The sequence below is a fragment of the Sus scrofa genome, chromosome 14, assembly GCF_000003025.6.
Source record: "Sus scrofa isolate TJ Tabasco breed Duroc chromosome 14, Sscrofa11.1, whole genome shotgun sequence".
Taxonomy (NCBI): Eukaryota; Metazoa; Chordata; class Mammalia; order Artiodactyla; family Suidae; genus Sus; species Sus scrofa.
The window spans coordinates 16,639,552-16,661,091 of record NC_010456.5 but is presented as its reverse complement, the minus strand read 5'-3'; the positions used below and the strand labels follow the sequence as shown (position 1 = coordinate 16,661,091).

The 21,540-nt window shown below is 37.4% G+C and overlaps 2 protein-coding genes across 9 annotated transcripts in view; one reads left to right on the top strand and one right to left on the bottom strand.

Moving 5' to 3' along the window:
- Positions 1 to 21,540, bottom strand: part of SCRG1 (stimulator of chondrogenesis 1) — a 43,491-nt gene that overhangs the window by 2,991 nt on the left and 18,960 nt on the right. For both annotated transcript variants that reach the window (XR_002338368.1, XM_021072436.1), the window contains exon 4: positions 3,355 to 3,610. Coding sequence is in view for 1 of the 2 variants with exons in the window: in XM_021072436.1 (XP_020928095.1) it covers positions 3,355 to 3,596 (242 nt within the window). In the remaining variant the exon portion in view is untranslated. The remainder of the gene's footprint in view (positions 1 to 3,354; positions 3,611 to 21,540) is intronic.
- Positions 1 to 21,540, top strand: part of SAP30 (Sin3A associated protein 30) — a 56,058-nt gene that overhangs the window by 20,859 nt on the left and 13,659 nt on the right. For all 7 annotated transcript variants that reach the window (XR_002338366.1, XR_002338363.1, XR_002338365.1 and 4 more), the window contains one exon: positions 26 to 86. Coding sequence is in view for 2 of the 7 variants with exons in the window: in XM_021072431.1 (XP_020928090.1) it covers positions 26 to 86 (61 nt within the window). In the remaining 5 variants the exon portion in view is untranslated. The remainder of the gene's footprint in view (positions 1 to 25; positions 87 to 21,540) is intronic.

Sequence of the window (21,540 nt, the reverse complement as noted above, 5' to 3'; positions counted from 1 at the left end):
TTTCAGATATGACTATTCTTTTCAGGTGAATAAAGTACAAAGAATGAGTGGGAGGACTTGCCACAAGAACAGCAAAGACCAAGAAGGTAATTAATTCTTCTACTTTCCCCCATTTACCATAGACATTATGCTAGTATTATCTATAAAGAAAAGTCAAGATTGGGTGATTTCAAAACCTTACAATCATACCAAAAAATTTATTTTGGAGTTCCCATTGTGGCTCAGTGGTTAATGAACCTGACTAGCATCCATGAGGACTCGGGTTTGATCCCTGACCTCGCTCAGTGGGTTAAGGATCCAGCGTTGCTGTAGCTGTGGTGTAGGCCAGCAGCTACAGCTCAGATTCAACCCCTAGCCTGGAAACCTCCATATGCTATGGGTGCAGCCCTAAGAAGACAAAAGACAAAAAAAAAATTCATTTCTCTGATATATGTGGGGATGGGCTATGAAATTTATATCTACAGCTAAGAAAAATTAAAAATTTCTTAGTCAATGTTTAGGTTTTATAGGGAAAGGTGAAATGTTGAGCTACTCAACTATACTCTTTTTGAAAAGATCACATAAGGTAATGTATAAAAATACATGAAATAGGGAGTTCCATCATGGCTCAGTGGAAAACAAATCTGACTAGTATCCATGAGGACTCAGGTTTGATCCCTGGCCTCTCCCAATGGGTTAAGAATCCGGTTTACCATGAGCTGTGCTGTAGGTCACAGATGCAGCTCGGATCCCACTTTGTTGTGGCTGTGGTGTAGGCTGCAGCTACAGCACTAATTTGACCCCCAGTCTGGGAACTTCCATATGCCGCAGGTACGGCCCTAAAAAAAAAGAAAAGAAAAAAAATCTACTTAGCATGCTAGTCCTATTGATGGTATATTTACAGAATGCTAAGAGACTAGATCTTTTTGTGTGTGTGTGTGTGTGTGTGTGTGTGTCTTTTTGCCATTTCTAGGGTTGCTTCCACGGCATATGGAGGTTCCCCGGCTAGGGGTCGAATTGGAGCTATAGCTGCTGGCCTACACCAGAGCCACAGCAACGCAGGATCCGAGCTGCATCTGTGACCTACACCACAGCTCACAGCAATGCTGGATCCTTCACCCACTTAGCAAGGCCATAGATTGAACCCGCAACCTCATGGTTCCTAGTCAGATTCGTTAACCACTGAGCCACGACGGGAACTCCAAGACTAGATTTTAAAAGTTACCACAAGGAAAAAAAATTTGTAACTGTATGAGGTGATGGGTGTTAAACTTATTATGGTAATAATTTCACAATGTAGTTGAACAATGCAGCAGTGAGGGGTGCTGACCCTCTGTGCAGCCAAAAATCTATACATAACTTTACAGTCAGCTCTTCATATCCATAGTTCAACATCAGAGGATTCAGTCAATCATGGATGGTTTAGTACTGTAGTGTGTATTTAGTGAAAGAAATTTGTCTAGAAGTGGACCCATGCAGTTCAAATCCATGTTGTTCAAATCCATATGTATGTCAACTTATTGTACTGTACACCTTAAACTTATATAGTACTATATATTAGTTAAATCTCAAAATATATATTTCTGAAAAAATTGGATGGCAAATTAAAACTTGTGTTTTCAGGGAAAAAAAAGAGATATACTTCTATCTGTTGCAATTGGAAGAATGGTGACCCATAATCAGATAAAAATAACTCTTTATATCCATACTTCTCTTCTCATACATTAACACAGTCACAAAATTATGTCATAAAATAAGTGCAAATACATTTCAGTAAATTAGCTTCAAGTCTTACAATTACAAAAAGCAAACATGGGAATTCCCATTGTGGAGCAGTGGAAACCAATCCGACTAGTACCCATGAGGATGCAGGTTTGATCCCTGGCCTTGCTCAGTGGGTTAAAGGATCTGGCATTGCCTAAGCTGTGGTACACCAGCTTAGATCTGTGGCGTAGGCCAGCAGCTGCAGCTCGGATTAGACCACTGGCCTGGGAACTTCCATGTGCCAAGGGGTGCAGCCCTAAAACCAAACAAACAAAGAAAAAGCAAACATGATGTTTTGATATTAGCGGCATTTCATTTATGTAGTCTGGGTAAAATTAAATCATTTTATGGAATCAGTTAACTCAAGTTCTTGGTATTGTTGAATGATTCTCAAATTTTATTATGCATCAGAATCACTTGGACCATTTAGACCATAATTGCTATGCCTCTTCTCAATTGTTTCAGATTTAGTTGGTCTGGTCTGGGGCCCTAGGATGTATTACATTTTTAACAAGAACTCAGGTAATATTGAGACTGCTGTTCTGGGAACCAAACTTAAGAACTAACTGGCCTGGTAGAAAAAAATTCCTGGTCCAAATCAGAAGACCTGGGTTCTAGTCTCAGTGCTGATATTAACTAGTTCTGTGGGATGGTGCTGGCCATTTTACCTCTCTGCACCTTTTCTTGATAAGATGGCTATATCTGTCCCTTCTATCTCGTACATTTCTTAGAAAAATAAAAAATATGATGACATGTTGAGAGTAATTTGAAAAAGCTAATTTCACTATGAAGCAGCCAAGATCATAGTATTTGAGATTCCTCAATAACTAGGGGAAGATTATGTTAACATCAAGAGCTAAAAATATTGATTTATCTACCTTTATATTACACGTTAAATGCACCTGCTTTCCAAGTTAGTGGATAACTTCTATTTAGGTAATTTCTGTTTAACTTATACAGAAATTATAGAAAGCTTTTCTTTCACCACTACCAAACTTTATTTATTTATTTTTTGGCTGCCCCACAGCACATGGAGCTCCCTGGTCAGGGATCGGATCCGAGCCACAGCCATGAACTAAGCTGCGGCAACATTGGATCCTTAAACCACTGTGCCAGGCTGGGGGTCGAACCTGCGTCCAAGCATTCCCAAGATGCTGCTGATCCTGTGGCACCACAGCGGGAGCTCCATCCAACCCTTACCAAACTTTTCTAACCATGTAATCACTTGATCTCTTTATTGAGATCTTTTGAATAGTTTTCAAATTGGTTTAAGATGTCCTCCTTGAAGGTGACTTTAGCTAGTAGTAGATTGTGTGTGTGTGTGTGTGTGTGTTTAAAAACCAAATAGTAAATTTAGAATTTAATAGATTGGAGCATTATTAATTTTCTGCATTTCATTTAGTTTTACTAAAATCTGCCAAATTTTGTTTCTTAAATGGAAACATTCAGTTCAGTACACAATGGCGGGAATTCTAGAAAATAGCTGAGATTTGAACAGGATTTTACTGAAAAGAGTGATTAATTTCAGCAAAGTCATTATAAAGTTGTCTTAACAAAGTGTGGTTATGCATACACTTCACAACAATATATCTCATGATTGCATTTCCTTACTTTGGGCAGCAGAGCAATTCACTGAAGTTGCAGTAACAGATCATCTCACATCCCTTCCCATCCCAGAAGTGATCCTGGACGTTTACATCAATCTTTGTCAGGTCAGCTACTCCTTCTGGAAGGTTGTGACAGTTGCGATCTTTTAGAATCTTTCTGTAGCAAGAGAGGCGATTTGCAGGCATGGCCTGGATCCCTAGCAGCACAGTTAGTCCAATGGTGACAGCGAGTACTATAAGTTTCATGTTGGCTTTTGGCCCTGAGATAGAAGAAAAACCGAAATGTGTCAGTGTTCATTTTTTCTTAAAAGACAGAATTCATCTGAACAAAGTTCTAAAGCATTCTCATAAACTCTTGGATAGAAAGAGTGGGAGTTGATTTTTTTTTCTACTCTCTTTGTGTTTCTCAAATCATAGTTTTATGACCATCTGCAATAAAAATCACTTAGAATATGTTATAAATGAAATGCCTGAGCACGACGTAGAAATACTGAATGAAAGTTACATGGGGGAGGAAGAAGGGAGTTAGTAATAAGAGCCAGAATCTGCATCTTTAAATACTCAAAGTTATTTTTTCAGTACATTCAGTAGAGGCAAGCTGCTTTTTAAGGTGGTGAAACTCAAAATTTCTAGAACAAATAGCATCATCATATACAGCGATTCTCAACCTTGCAAATCCTAACAGCATTGTCAAAGAACCTAAGTCCCACCCTGACAGAAACAAAAAGCCCATTTATCCTGACATTTATAGATTATAGTCTATAGATTATATTTATAGTTAAGTTTTTAAAAAAACTTTCATAGTTATTTTGAGGACTCATTTTCATTGCATATTTTTTTTTTAGTGATTTATGCACTCTTCTTCCACATGGATTATAGCTGAAAACAGGCTTGAATTCCCACTAGGAGACAGTTTGCCTGTTCTTGCACACCTACCATGATGGAGAACTCATTGGTGACCAAGTTCACACATTGCACTGGTAAACTTCTAGTGCTTCCCTTACTGGAAATTATTTTTTTGTGGCTTCCACACTCCAGTTCTAGCTTCAACTCCTGGGGTCATACCAAGCAAGTCTAATTCCTCTTTTAGGAAATAACGCGTCAAGTGCAATATTTGCATACACCTGTGGAATATCCATTATGCATTTAATCAGTTTCTCTGGCTTCTGTATTAAATAGAGAGAAAACAGAAGCTCTTGTAATATGGGAAGATTAGCAATATAGTGGTGGAACCAGCACCAGACTCTACAGCCATCCAGATTTCATCTTCTTAGCAGGTGCTCAAGTATCTTTCCTACCTTTGGAGTATTAAACAGAGGGGAAGACAGATATGTATGTTGTACTATGAGAGAAAGCAATATTATTGAGAGGAAATTTTACTATGATGTTTTCAGTGATTAGATACCCCTCAAAGGTCAGTTATTTTAGGTAAGATAATGGGTTTTTTAAAAGACTTAGTTATTTTAGGGCATTCCCATCGTGGCTCAGTGATAACAAACCTGACTATTATCCATGAGCATGCGGGTTGGATCCCTGTCCTCCCTCAGTGGGTTAGGGACCCGTTGTTGCCAGTGAGCTGTGCTGTAGGTCGCAGATATGGCTTGGGTCCTGAATTGCTGGGGCTGAGGCGTAGGCTGGCAGCTGCAGCTCTGATTTGACTCCTAGCCTGGGAACTTCCATATGCTGTAGGTGCAGCCCTAAAAAGCAAAAACTAAACTAAACTAAACTAAAATACTTTGTTATTTTAAAGCAGTTTGGGTATACAGTATAATTAAAGGAAGGTACAAATTTCCCATATACTCCCTGCCCTTGCACATGGATTGCTTCCCCCATTATCAATATCACTCACTATAGGGGTACATTTTTTTTAATCACGAATGAACCAACATTGACACATCATAATCACCCTAAGTCCATAGTTTACCTTTGGTTTCATGTTCTGTGTTATACACTCTATAAGTTGGATAAGTGTGTAATGGTTTGTACCATCGTTATAATATGATACATAGTATATGCACTACCCTGAAAATCCTCTGTGCCTGCCTATTCATCTCACCAACCCCACCCCTGCAGCCACCACTGATCCTTTTTATTGTCTCTCTAGTTTTTATAGCCTTTTCAATAATGTCCTATAGTTGGAATCATACAGTATGTAGTCTTTTCATATTGGCTTCTTTCTCTTAGTAATATGCTTTTAAAATTCCTCCATGACTTTTCATGGCTTGACAGAGCTGTCTTTGTTTTTTAGCACTGAATAATATTCAGTTGTCTGGATGCACCACCGTTTATTTATCCATTCATCTTTTGAAGAATATCTTGGTTGCTTCTAAGTTTTGGCAATTATGAATAAAGTTGCTATCAACATTCTTATACATGTTTTTATAGGGACATGTTTTTATCTCCTATGGGTAAATACAAAGGAGCATGATTAAATGCTAAAATTATGTTTTGTTTTCTAAAAAACCACCAGACTGTCGTCCAAAGTGGCTAGACTGTTTTACATTCCCACCAGCAATGTGTGAGAGTCCCTATTATACCACATTCTCACCAGCATTTGGTATTTATTGTCAGTGTTGTAGATTTTGACCATTCTACTAAGTGTGTAGTGATATCTTCTTAATTTTCATTTCCTGATGACATATGATACAGAGCTTCTTTTCATATGCTTATCTGCCATCTCTATATCTTTTTTAAAAAAGTTATTTCCCCAAAACAATTTTTTTCTACTGTACAGCATGGTGACCCAGTTACATATACATGTACACATTCTATTTTCACACATTATCATGCTCCAACATAAGTGACTAGACATAGTTCCCAGTGCTACACAGCAGAATCTCAGTGCTAATCCATTCCAAAGGGAATAGTTTGTATCTATTAACCCCAAGATCCCCAATCACCCCACTCCCTCCCCCTTGGGAACCACAAATCTATTCTTGAAGTCCATGATTTTCTTTTCTGTGGAAGTTTCATTTGTGCCTTATATTAGATTCCAGATATAAGTGATATCATATGGTATTTGTCTTTCTCTTTCTGACTTGCTTAACTCAGTATGAGGGTCTCTAGTCCCATCCATGTTGCTGTAGGCATTATTTTGTTCTTTTTTATGGCTGAGTAGTATTCCATTGTGTATATATACCACTTTTTCCTAATCCAATCATCTGTCGATGGACATTTGGGTTGTTTCCAGGTCTTAGCTATTGTGACTGGTGCTACAGTGAACATGTGGGTGCATGTGTCCTTTTTAAGGAAGATTTTGTTCATATATATGCCCAAGAGTGGGATTGCTGGGTCATATGGTAGTTCTATGTATAGATTTCTAAGGTATCTCCATACTGATCTCCATAGTGGTTGTACCAGCTTACATTCCCACCAGCAGTGCAGCATTTGTTATTTGTGGACTTATTAATGATGGCCTTTCCTCCACACCCCCTTTCCTCCACACCCCCTCCAGCATTTGTTATTTGTGGACTTATTAATGATGGCCCTTCTGACTGGTGTGAAGTGGTATCTCATGGTAGTTTTGATTTGCATTTCTCTAATAATCAGGTATGTTGAGCATTTTTTCATGTGCTTGTTGGCCATCTGTATATCTTCTTTGGACAAATGTCTATTCAGGTCTTTTGCCCATTTTTCAATTGGGTTGTTGGCTTTTTTGCTATTGAGTTGTATAAGTTGTATGCATATTTTAGAGATTAAGCCCTTGTCAGTTGCATCATTTGAAACTATTTTCTCGCATTCTGGAAGTTGTCTTTTTGTTTTCTTTTTGGTTTCCTTTGCTGTGCAAAAGCTTGCCAGTTTGATTAGGTCCCATTGCTTTATTTTTCACTCTTATTTTTGCTGCTTTGGGAGACTGACCTGAGAAAATATTCATGAGGTTGATGTCAGAGAATATTTTGCCTATGTTCTCTTCTAGGAGTTTGATGGTGTCCTGTCGTATATTTAAGTCTTTCAGCCATTTGGAGTTTATTTTTGTGCATGGAGTGAGGGTGTGTTCTAGTTTCATTGATTTGCATGCAGCTGTCCAGGTTTCCCAGCAATACTTGCTAAAAAGACTGTCTTTTTCCCGTTTTATGTTCTTGCCTCCTTTGTCAAAGATTAATTAACCATAGGTGTCAGGGTTTATTTCTGGGTTCTCTATTCTGTTCCATTGGTCTATATGTCTCTTTTGGTACCAGTAACACACTGTCTTGATGATTGTGGCTTTGTAATATTGCCTGAAGTCTGTAAGAGTTATGCCTCCTGCTTGGTTTTTGTTCTTCAGAATTGCTTTGGCAGTTCTGGGCCTTTTGTGGTTCCATATAAATTTTTGGATTGTTTGTTCTAGTTCTGTGAAAAATGTCATGGGTTATTTGATAGGGATTGCATTGAATCTGTAGATTGCTTTGGGTAGTATGGCCATTTTTATAATGTTAATTTTTCCAACCCAGGAGCATGGAATATCTTTCCATTTCTTTACATCTTCTTTAATTTGCTTGATTAATGTTTTATAGTTCTCGGCATATAAGTCCTTTACCTCCTTGGTCAGGTGTATTCCCAGGTATTTGATTTTTTGGTGTGCAATTTTAAAAGGTATTGTATTTTTGTATTCCTTTTATAATATTTCATTGTTAGTATACAGAAATGTGACTGATTTATGAATGTTAATCTTATATCCTTCTACTTTGCTCAATTTGTTGATCAGTTCAAGTAGTTTTGGGGTTGAATCCTTAGGGTTTTCTATATATAGTATCGTGTCATCTCCATACAGTGACAGTTTTACCTCTTCTCTTTCTACTTGGATGCCTTTTATTTCTTTTGCTTGTCTGATTACTGTGGCTAGGACTTCCAGTACTATGTTGAATAACAGTGGTGAGAGTGGACATCCTTGTCTTGTCCCAGATTTTAGTCCCAGCTTTTCTCCACTGAGTATTATATTTGCTGTGGTTTTATCATAAATAGCTTTGATTATGTTAAGGAATATTCCCTCTATATCCACTTTGGTAAGAGTTTTTTCTCATGAATGGATGTTGGACTTTGTCAAATGCTTTCTCTGCATCTATTGAGATTGCCATCTCTATATCTTCTTTGATGAGGTAGCTGTTAAGGTCTTTGGCCTATTTTTTGATCAGGTTGGTTGTTTTCCGATTGTTGACTTTTAAGAGTTCTTTCTATATTTTTGATAACTTTTATTTAGCAGATATGTCTTTTGCAAATATTTTCTCCCAGTCTGTGACTTATATTCTATTTCTTTTCATATTTTCTTTCACAGAGCATTAAGTTTTTAATTTTAATAAAGTCCATATTATTAATTATTTTTTCATAGATTATGTCTTTGGTGTATCTGAAAAGGTATCACCATACCCAAAGTCATCTAGATTTTCTATGTTATCTTCTAGGAGTTTTAGAGTTTTGCATTTTACTTCTATATCTATGATCTATTTTGAGTTAATTTCTTGTGAAGGATGTGAAGCCTGTATTTAAATTCATTTCACTGCATGTGGATGTCTGTTTATTCCAGCACCATTTTTGAAGAGACCATCTTTGCCCATTGTATTACTTTTGCTCTTTGGTCAAAGATCAGTTGGCTGTATTTATGGAATTCTATTTCCAAGCCCGCTATTCCATTCCATTGATCTACTTGTCTATTCTTTCACCAACACCACAGTGTCTTGATTATTATAACTTTATTGTTAATCTCAAAGTCAGGAAGTGTGTGTGAATCCTCCAACTTTGTTCTTTTCTTTCAATAATGTGTTGTATATTCTGCTTCTCCATATCAACTTTAGAATCATTTGTCAAGGAATTCCCTGGTGGTGCAATTCATATCAACTTTAGAATCATTTGTCAAGGAATTCCCTGGGTGGTGCAAAGTGTTAAGGATCCCACATCATCACTGTTGTGGCTTGAGTTACTGTTGTAGCATGGCTTTATCCCTGGCCTGGGAACTTCTTCATGCTGGGAATGTGGCCAAAATATAATAATAAAAAATAAATAGGAGTTCCCGTCGTGGTGCAGTGGTTAACAAATCCGACTAGGAACCATGAGGTTGTAGGTTCGGTCCCTGCCCTTGCTCAGTGGGTTAAGGATCTGGCGTTGCCGTGAGCTGTGGTGTAGGTTGCAGATGTGGCTCGGATCCCGTGTTGCTCTGGCTCTGGCGTAGGCTGGCGGCTACAGCTCTGATTTGACCCCTAGCCTGGGAACCTCCATATGCTACGGGAGCGGCCCAAAGAAATAGCAAAAAGACAAAATAAATAAATAAGTAAAAATTTTTTAAAAATTTAAAAAATAATTCGTTTTTCAACAGCCATAAAGTAACTTTCTGAGTTATTGGGATTGCGTCGAATCTATATAACAAGTTGGGAAGAACCAACATCTTGACAATGTTGAGTCTTCCTATACATGAACTGGAATATCTTTTCATGTATTTAGTTCTTTGATTTCATTCAACAGTTTTGTTGTTTTTTCATATAGATCTTGTTATATATATTTTGTTAGATTTATACCTAAATATCTCATTTTGGGGATGCTAATGTAAATGGTATTGTTTTTAATTTCAAATTCCACCTACTCATTTTTGGTACATAGGAAGACAATTGAATTTTTTATGTTAACTTTGTACCCTATAATTTTGCTGTGATCACTTATTAGTTCCGGTAGGTTTTTGTTGATTCTTTGTATTTTCTACATAAATAACATGTCATTTACAAACAAAGACAGTTTTATGGCTTCCTTCCCACTCTGTATGCTTTTAATTTCCTTTTCTTGCCTTATTGCATTAGCAAAGACTTCTGGAATGATGTTGAAAAGGATTTGTGAGAGGGGACATCCTTACCTCATACCTAATGTTAGTGAAAAAACTTCAAGGTTTTCACCATTAAATATGATGTTAGCTATAAATTTATTTAGTAGTTTAGTTGAGAACATTCCACTCTATTTTTAGTTCACTGAGAGCTTTTATTATATTTGGGTTTGGATTTTATGAAATGCTTTTTATGCATCTAGTTATATGATCATATGATTTTTCTTTTTTAGACTGTTGATGTGATGGATTAGATTAATTTATTTTCAAATGTTGAACCAGCTTTGCATACCTGGGATAAATCCAATGTTGATTTTTTTATACTTGTTTAGATTCAATTTGCTAATAGTTTGTTGAGGATTTTTGTATCTATGTTCATGAGCAATATTGGTCTGTAATTTTCTTGTAATATCTTTGTCTGGTTTGCGTATTAGGGTAATGCTAGCCTCATAGAATGAGTGAGAAAATATTCACTATGCTTTTATCCATTGAAAGAGAGTGTAGAGATTTGCTGTACTTTCTTCCTTAAATGTTTGAGAGAATTCACCAAGGAACCCATCTGGGTCTGATGATTTCTTTTTGTGGAGGTTATTAATTATTAATCCAATTTCTTTAGTAGATACAGATCTATTCCCATCATCTATTTATTCTTGTGTAAATTTTGACAGATTTTTCTTTCAAGGAACTGGTCCATTTCATCTAGGTTATCACATTAGTTGGATTTTCATAGTATTCCTTTATTATCCTTTAACTTTCCATGTGATTTATAGTAATGTCCCCTCTTTCATTTCAGATATAAGTAATTTTGTGTCCCCTCTCTTTTTTCTTGTTTAGCCTTGCTAGAAGTTTATCAGTATTATAGATCTTTTCAGAGAACCAACTTGTATTTTCACTGATTTTCTCTGTTATTTCATGTTTTTTATTTAGTTACTTATTTTTATTTATTTATTTACTTATCAATTAAAAATTGCTATGTCTTCTTGGAGAATTTATCCCTTTACCATTATGTAATACCTTTCTTTATCCCTAATAACTTTTCTTACTTTGGTGTTTGATTTGTCTGAAATTCATATAGCTACTTCTGCTTTCTTCTGGTTAATGTTAGCATGGTATATTTTTCTCCATCTATTTACTTTTGATCTCTATGTGTATTTATATTTAAAATAAGGCAACAGCATATGGTTGGGTCCTGTTTTTCAATCCACTCTGACAATCTCTGTCTTTTAATTGATGCATTTAGACCATGGACATACAACATTGACATTGATATAGCTGGATTAGTATCTACTTGTTATTGTTTTCTATTTATTGCTCTTGTTCTTTGTTCCTATTTTTCTCTTCCACTCTTTTTCTGACTCCTTTTCTGGTTTTAATTGAGCATTTTGTATGATTCCATTTTCTTCCCTTTCTTAATATGTAAGTTGTGCTTTTACTTTTAAAGTGGTTACCCTAGAGTTTGCAGTATTTGTTTATAACTGATCCAACTCCACTTTCAAATAATATTATATGACTTCACAGGTAATGTGAGTACCTTAGAATAGCAAAATAATTTTAATTCCTTCCTCTCATTCCTTGTATCATTACTGCCATTCATAAACATATATCTATACATCTATATTCATACGTAACACAGATAGTTGAATACATTGTTGCAGTTACTATCTTGAACAAACTGTCACCTGTTAAATCAATTAAGAATAATAAGAGTATGGAGTTCCCATCATGGCACAGTGGTTAACGAATCTGGCTAGGAACCATGAGGTTCGACCCCTGGCCTTGCTCAGTGGATTAACCATCTGGCATTGCTGTGAGCTGTGGTGTAGGTTGCAGACATGGCTTGGATCCCACATTACTGTTGCTGTGGCTGTGGTGTAGGCTGGCGGCTACAGCTCTGATTAGACCCCTAGGCTGGGAACCTCCATATACCACAGGAAGTGGCCCAAGAAAAGGCAAAAAGACAAAAAAAAAAAAAAAAAAAAACAATAATGAGTAATTTTTACCTTCTTTTATTCTAATTCAGTGAAGTTTACTTTCTTTATATAGATCCAAGTTTCTGACCTGTATTATTTTCCTTCTTTTTACATTTCTTGCAAGGCCAGTTTACTGGCTACAAATCTCTCATTTTTTCTTTGTCTAAGAAAGCCTTTATTTCTTCTTTACTTTTGAAAGATAATTTTGCAGAGTACAAAGCTCTGGGTTGGTAATTTTTTTTCTCTTAACACTTTAACTCTTTCACTCTATTCTAATTTGCATGGTTTCTGAGGAGAAGTTAGATATAATTCTTTTCTTTATCTCTCTGTAGGGTGCGTCCCCCTGCCCCTCGGCTACTTCCAAGACTTTAAAAAAATCTTTGATTTTCTGTAGTTTGAAAATTATGTGCCTATGTGTAGATTTTTGACATATGGCCTGCTTAGTGTTCTGTGAACTTTCTGGGTCCATGGTGTGGTGTCTGACATTAATTTTGGTAAATTATCTATCATTATTGTTTCTGTTCCTTCTGTTTTTTGTTTGTTTGTTTGTTTTTTGCTTTTTAGGGCCACACCTGCAGCATATGGAAGTTCCCAGGCTAGGGGTGGAATTGGAGCTACAGCTGCCCCCCTATACCACAGCCACAGCAACATGGGATCTGAGCCTCATCTGCAACCTACACCACAGGTCATAGCAATGCTAGATCCCAGACCCACTGAGTGAGGCCAAGGATTGAGCCCACATCCTCATGGATACTAGTCAGATTCATTTCCTCTGTGCCACAGGAACTCTTTCCTTCTGGTATTCTTGCTATGTGTATAACACCTTTTGTAGTTGTCCCATAGCCTTTGGACTTTGTTTTTTCAGTATTCATTCTCTTTTTAGTTTTCAGGGATTTTGTTGATAAATCCTCAAGCTCAGAGATTCATTCCTCAGCTGTGTCCAGTTTACTAATAAGCCCATCAAAGGGATTCTTCATTTCTGTTATAGTGTTGTTTTTCTCTCTAGAACTTATTTTGGTTCTTTTTCAGAATTTCCACCCCTCTGCTTACATTGCTTATCTGTTCTTTCATGCTGCCCACTTGATCCATTAGGACCCTTAGCATATTAATCATAGTTGTTTTTAATTCCTGGTCTGATAATTCCAACGTTCCTGCCATTTCTGGTTCTGATGCTTGCTTTATTTGTCTTTGGTATGCCTTGTAAATTTTTCCCAATAGCCATATATGATGTACCAGGTAAAAGCAACTGCTGTAACTAGGCCTTTGGTAATGTGGTGAGATATGAAGGGAAAGGAAATATTCTGTGGTCCTATAATTAGGTCTTGGTTTTTCAGTGAGACTATGCTTCTGGGCTGTGAACTTTACAAGTGTGTCTCAGTTTTTTTCTCCTTGCTTAGGTGAGACAGGATGGTTAGGTGGGCTGGAGTTAGGTATTTCCTTTCCCCAAGATCAGTCAGGCTCTGATAATACCCCAACAGGTTAGGCTCTGGTTAACTAGTTTCTCCCAAGGGCAGCCTTGACATATTTTGACAATATTTTGACATGGTTCCTTTTCACCTCCTCCTGCCAGAACCTTGTGGGGATTTTTCTCATATTCACTCTGTCAATCTGCCAAACTACTAGAAGTAATAAAAATTAAATTTAGGAGTTCCTGATGTGGCACAGTTGACACCTGCCCAGTACAATGGGTTAGAGAATCTGGCGTTGGCATAGCTGTGGTGTTTGTCACAGCTTCATCGCAGATTCAGTCCCTGGCCTGGGAACTTAAATGTGCCATGGGTGTGGCCATAAAAAATTCGGTTTAATTCCTACCTCCAAATATTAATGAAAGGAAACAATGAGGTTTATTTCACTTCAGATTTTTTCAGATTTGACAGAACAAGACATCACAGTCTAGTATATATAGAAAAATACCTTCCAATAGGCCATTTGCAAATTGTACCTTAAGTTTTATTTATTTTTTAAATATAATTCACGACAGAGTTCCCATCATGTTAACGAATCTGACTAGCACCCATGAGGACGCAGGTTCGATCCCTGGCCTCACTCAGTGGGTTGAGGATTTGGCGTTGCCAGGAGCTGTGGTGTAGGTCACAGAGATGGCTCAGATCCCGAGTTGTTGTGGCATAGGCCAGCAACTATAGCCCTGATTCAACCCCGCCTGGGAATCTCCACATGCCACAGGTACAGCCCTAAAAAGCAAGAAATATATATGTGTGTGTGTGTGTGTGTGTGTGTGTGTGTGTGTGTATATATATATTTGTGAATATATATATATTTTTGAATATATATATTTGTGTATATATATTATATATATATATAAAATTCTCTGAGATGCTTTAGTTCTCAATTACTTCTGATTAGGGCCTTCTTTATACATATAAGATAAGTAAAGTTAAAAGAGAGATAGCAAGAGAGAGAAAGAGTTACATTTCCTGACATTTTTTTTCAGGTTATTCTTTAAAGAAGGGAGTTAAAGCTCCTGTTCATTGAGTACAAACTATATGGTAGAAATCTCCATTATCATTAAGCTTTAAAAGACATGCTGAGGTATGGGACAGAACTCCACTATGCAGGCAGGTTTTTTCAACAGCTTTATTGAGGTAAAATTGACATATAATAAAGCGCAAATATTTAGAGTATTCAGTTTGCTAAGTTTGGGCACAAGTATAGTCCCAGGACACCATCACCGCAATTAAGATAGTGAGCGCATCTGTCATCCCTAAGTTTCCTCCTGCCCTTTATCATCCATCTCTCACATTCATCCCTGCCCCCATTCCCATCCAACCGCTGATCTGCATTCTGTCACCATGGATTCATTTGCATTTTCTAGAATTTCATATACATGGTGGAAATTTTATTTATTTTTATTTTTGCCTTTTAGGGCCACACTCGTGGCATATGGACATCATCAAACATGTGCTCTTTTTGTCTGGCTTCTTTCACTCAGCATACTTATTTTGGGAGATTGATACATGTCCATTGCCTGTATCAGTAGCTGATTCCCTTTTATTGCTGAGAGGTATTGTACCATATATGCTACAAATTTTTTATCCACTTGGCTGTTGATGGATATTTGAGTTGTTTTGAGTTTCAGGCTATTGCAAAGAAAGCTATTATGAACACTTGTGTATAAGGCTTTGCAAGATCATAGCTTTCATTACTCTTGAGCAAATACCTAGGAGTGGTATACATATTTCACTTTTTAAGGAATTGGCAAATTTTTTTTTGGCAAGCGCTTGTGCCTTTTAAAATTCCCACCAACTTGGGAGTTCCCACTGTGGTGCAGCGGAAACAAATCTGACTAGTAACCACAAGGTTGTGAGTTCAATCCCCGACCTCACTCAGTGGGTTAAGGATCTGGCATTGCTGTAAGCTGAGGTATAGGTTGCAGATGTGGCTCAGATACTGGGTTGCTGTGGCTGTGATGTAGGCTGGCAGCTGTAACTCCAATTAGACCTCCAGCCTGGGAACCTCCATATGCCACAGGTACAGCCCTAAAAAGCAAAAATAAAAATAAAAATAAATAAAAATAAAAATAAATAAAATTCCCACCAGCTATAGTTCACAGACCTGGCTGGGATCCTGTGTTGCTGTGGCTGTGCCACAGGCCAGCAACTGTAGCTCAATTTGATCCCTAGCTTGGGAACTTCCATATGCCGCAGGTGCAGCCCTAAAAAGAAAAAAAAAAAAAAATTCCCACCAGCAGTGTGAGAGTTCTAGTTCATCCACATTCTCTCCGGCACTTGGTATTGTCAGTCTTTTTAATTTTTGGCCATTCTAATAGGTGTTGCATTGTGGGGGTTTTGTTTGTCTGTTTTTTGGCCACCCCCAAGTTGTACAGAATTTCCCAGGCCAAGGATCAAACATGCACCACTGCAGCAGCAAAAGCCACTGCAGTGACAACTCCAGTTTCTTACCCTGCTGCACCATAAGTGAACTCCTCATGGTGGTTTTATATTGCATTTCCTTAATGATTAATGATTTTGAGCCTCTTTCATATGCCTGTCTTCATCTGTGTATCTTCTTTAGTGAAGTGTCTGTTCAAAGCCTTTCCCATTTTAGAAAATATTGGGCTTATGTTCTTGAGTTGTGAACATTCTTTATATATTTCAGACATAATTTCTTTGTTAGATATATGCTTTCCAAATGTTTACTCTTCATCTATCGCTTTCCTTTTCACTTTTGTAACAAAGTGGTTTTAAAAGAAGTAAAAGTTCTTGAAACTAATAAAGTCCAATTTCTCAGTTTTTTTAGTGGAATGTGCTTTTGGTGTCATATCTAAGAAATCACTACTTTATACAAGGTCACAAAGTGTTTCTCCAATGTTTTCTTCTGTAAGTTTTGTAATTTTAGGTTTCACGTTTACTTCCATGATCCATATTAGTTTTTTCCATTGTTTTTTAATTTTTGTTTTTTGTATACAGTGCATAGTATAGGTTGAAATTCTTTTTTAAGTTGTTTTTTCATGTGGTTGTCCAGTAGTTTCAGCACTGTATGTTGAAGACTTGTTTTCTCATTGTATTGCCTTTGCATCTTTGTCAAATATCAGTTTTTAATATAGCTATGGACCTATTTCTGGACTCTTTATTCTTTTCCATTGATCTATTTGTTTATCTTTATGCCAGTACTACACTTTTGATTACTGATGCCTTATAGCAGTTCCTGGAATCAGTTAGAATTAGCCTTCAACCTTTGTTTTTTTACAGAGTTGTTTTGGCCAACTAGATTTTTTGCATTCCATTATGAATTTTATTACCAGCTTATCAATTTCTATAGAAAAGGGTGCTGAATTTTGGTTGAGAGTACATTGAATCTAAGGATAAATTTGAGGAATATTGGCATCTTAATAATGTTGGATCTTCTGACTTCTGAACATATTTTTCAATACTTTTATTTTTATGTATTTGTGGCTATATTGTTCAAATGTATTTCTTACAGGCAGTCTATAGGTTGGTCTTGGTCTTTAATCCAAACCGTCTCTGCTTTTTAAGAGAAGTGGTTAAACTATTTACATTTAATGTGATTATTGACATGTTAGGTTTAAATCTATCCTCTTACATTATGTTTTCTGTTTGATCCGTCTGTTCTTTGTTCCTTTTTTTCCTCTTTTTTTTTTTTTTTTTTTCGGCGGGGGTGGGGGAGCATGCCTAAGCATGTAGAAGTTCCCAGGCCAGGAATCGAACCTGTGTCATAGCAGTGACCAGAGCCACAGAAGTGACAATGCCAGATCCTTAACCTACTGAACCATCGAGGAACTCCCTTTTTACCCTCCTTTTGTGTACTCTTCTGGATTCATTGAAAATTTTTAATAATTTCACTTTACCTCTTTTGCTGGCTATGATGTAATTCTTCATTTTGTTACTTTAAAATAATTGATTAAAGGTTTATAGTAACTATTTTTACTTACCATTGTCTCCCTTCAACTGATATTATGCTGTTTTATATTAGTATAAGAACTCTGCAGTATTATATTTCCATTTCTTTCCTCCCATCCTTTATGCTGTTATTGTTATACATTTTACTTACGTATATGCTATAAACCCCCAAGGATATTATTTTCATTTTTTGCTTAAACAGTCAATTATATTTTAGGGAGTTAAATAACAAGAAAAATATTACATGTTTATCCATGCAGTTTCCATTTCCAGTGGTTTTTTTTTTTTTTTTTTTTTTGGAGGGGGTCTTTTTAGGGCCACACCCACAGCATATGGAGACTCCCAGGCTAGGGGTCGCATCAGATCTGTAGCCATTGGCCTACACCACAGCCATGGCAACTCGGGATCCAAGCCGAGTCTGCGACCTACACCACAGCTCATGGCAACTCCAGATCCCTAACCCACTGAGCGAAGCCAAGAATCGAACCCAAGTCCTCATGGATGCTTGCTTGTCAGGTTCGCTAACTGCTTAGCCACGACGGGAACTCCTGTTTCCAGTGCTCTTCATTCCTTTGTGTAAATCCATATTTCCATTTGGTGTCATTTTCCCAATACTTGGAAGATATCCTTTAGTGTTCTTATTAGGTTTGCTGGTGATGAGTTCTTTCAGTTTTGTATGTCTGAAAAGGTCTTTATTTCGCATTTTTTCTTTTTTTGAACAAAGGTTATAGTGTAAAGCAGATTATAGTGTGATAGGTGGGAGTGTTTTCCTTTTAGCACCATAAGGATGTATCTGTTTTAATGTCCTTTGCTAATTTCAACATTCATATCAGTTCTGGGTTGGCTTCAATTGATTATTCTAGTTATGAGTTATGTTTTCCTGCTTCTGTGTATGCCTGGTAATCTTTGATTAGATGACAGAAATTTAAAGTTTTGCCTTATTGGATCCTGGCTGTTTTTTATAGTCTTATAAACATTCTTGTTCTTTGTTTGGGGAGGTAACTAAGTTACTTGGAAGGAGTCTGACCCTTTCAGGTCTTGCTTTTATGATTTGTTAGGAGTTTCCAGATCTGTTCTCAGTCTAGGGCTAATTATTCCTTACTACTGAGGCCATTCCTTCCTGAGATTTCTCCCCAGAGCCCCGTGAATTATGTTTCTCATCTGTCTTTGTGGGTATTCCTGGCCCTTTGAGTACCAGGCACTCTGTCCTCTAATCCTTTCATGTATTTCCCCCCAAACTTGGGTAGTGTCCTCACTTGCGTACACTAGTCTGCAGACACAGGGTCCTGACTCTGAGTCTCTCTTCTCTCTGATGTGCTGTTGTGTGCGCTCCAGATGCCTCTGTCTCTGACTCTGAGCCCCATTTCTACAACTCAGGGAGTTGACCGCACCTCTCTCAGGCAGAAGACAGGAAACTGTAGGGTTGACCCTATTTGTTTCCCATCTCTCAAGGATCAGTGTCCTTCCTTGCTTGAAAGCCAGTGTTTTGACAAAGATTGTTTCATCTCTTTTGGCTAGTTTTTTTGGTTGTTGTTCCAAGGGAATAAGCAGATCTGGTTCTTGTTATGGCATCTTGGGCAAAAGTAAAGTTTTCTATATCACTTTTACTATTTGTAGCTACTTTTGGAGGAATATGAGGGACAGACACCCAGATCTTACAGATTCTAAAAATGGAGCTGGATGGTACTCTGGTAATTTTAATACTTAAGCTGAATTCTCAGAACTATGTTTCTCTCTTCTATTCTCCCTTCCCCAAAGTGAACTGTGGCTTCTCTGCTGTGCTTCTCTTCTTCGGTCAGATCTTCAAGCAACAAATAAGACCAATATGGAAGCACAGGAGCCACTAGGCTGCACTTCCTTCTTCTGGAAGTATATATGTGTGTATGTATATATATATATATTTTTTTTTTCCTTTTCCCCTTTTTTGGCCACCCTGTGACATATGGAGCTCCTGGACCAGGGATCAGATCTAAGCCACAGTCACTATCCAAGCTGCAGCTATAGCAATGCCAAATCCTTTATATATATATATATATAATGATTTTTATTTTTTCCATTACAGATAATTGACAGTGTTCTGTCCATTTTCTACTGTACAGCAAGGTGACCCAGTCACACATACATGTATACATTCTTTTTTCTCACATTATCATGCTCCACCGCAAGTGACCAGACATAGTTCCCAGTGCTATACAGCAGGATCCCATTGCTTATCCATTAATGCCAGATCCTTAATCCACCTGCCAGAGCTCCCAAGATGCCACCAATCCCATTGTGCCACAGCGGGAGCTCCAGGCTTATATATTTTGTTCTTATGAAATCGGTTGCTGAAATACAGCCTGGACTCATTCTCCTCTCTTCAGGCCCAAAGCTTCATGTATATCCTTGGGTGGCTTAGAACCCCTCTGCCTGTGCCAGGACCAAATCAGCAAATATTTTCAGGAGAGGAGCAGCCAGTGCTGGGGAGGTAAGGAAGTGGGAGACTGGTACTGATGTGGAATCACTGATCAAGTCATTCAATAATTACATCAGAGCGGGGAAAACAGGAGCAAGCAGTTTCATTTAGTTCTATTTAACAGAATGTGTTTCAGTGTTTCATTTATGCCAAGCACTGTCCAAAGTGCCAGGAATACTAAAAGAATGAAAGAAGATATTAATAACTAAACCTATCATTTTCTGATATCTCCATTTTGAGTAAAATCTGAAGTCAGTGCAGTGGCCCCCATTTGCAATCTGGCTCCCATGGCCTCTGTGAAATCATCCACTCTTCTCCTTGTTTATTGTGTTCCAGCTATTCCTCAAAAATGCCAGATGCCTTCTTGCCTTAGAGCCTCTGCACTGGTTATTTCCTCTGGTTGGAAAACTCTCCTCCCATATGTCTGCATATATAACTCCCTCTTCAAGTCTTTGCTCACTTTTCTCCTCAATAAGACCTGTCCCACTATGCTATTTAAAATTCTGACTCCCCTTACATGCACCCCAATATTCATTGCAGCACTATTCACAATAACCAAAACATGAAAAAAACCTAAATGCTCATCAACAGAGGATGGATAAAAAAGATACGATACATATACACAATGGAATATTACTCAGTCATAAACAATGAAGTAATGCCATTCATAGCAACGTGGATGGACCTAGAGATTATCATACTAAGTGAAGTAAGTCAGAGAATGACAAATATTATAAGCTATCACTTTTATGTGGAATCTAAAATGTGACACAAATGAACATATCAACAAAACAGAAACAGATTCACGGACATTAAAAACAAACTTATGGTTACTAAGGAGGAAAGGGGTGGGAGATAAATTAGGAGTTTGGGACTAGCAGATACACACTACTATACATAAAATAGATTTAAAAAACAAGGTCCTAATAAATAAATAAATAAATAATTTAAAAAAGGAGTTCCCCTCATGGTGCCTCAGAAATGAATCTGACTAGGAACCATGAGGTTGAGGGTTCAATTCCTGACCTCACTCAGGGGGTTAAGGATCCGGCGTTGCCATGACCTGTGGTGTAGGTCACAGATGTGGCTTGGATCTGGTGTGGCTGTGGCATAGGCCAGCAGCTACAGTTCCAACTCGGCCCCTAGCCTGGGAACTTCCATATCCATGGGTACGGCCCTAAAAAGACAAAACACAAAAACAAAACAAAAAACAACCTAGGTCCTACTGTATAGCACAGGGAACTATATCCATTTCTTGAGATAGACCATGACGTAATATAAAAAAATAACTTATACATATGTAAAACTGAGTTACTATGCTGCACAGCAGAAATTGGCACAACCTTGTAAATCAAGTATACTTTAGTTAAATAAAAAAGAAGTTCAGAACTTATAAAAAAAAAAAGAAATTTCTGGAGTTCCCTCATGGCAGAGTGGTTTAAGGATTTGGTGTTATCACTGTGGCAGTTCAGGTATTTACCATGGTGTGGGTTCAATCCCTGCCTGTGAACTTCCATACACTATGGTTGTGGCCAAAAAATAAAATAAATAAAATAAAATTCTACTTCCTCTCACATATTCTCATTCTGCCTTACTTGCTCTAGTT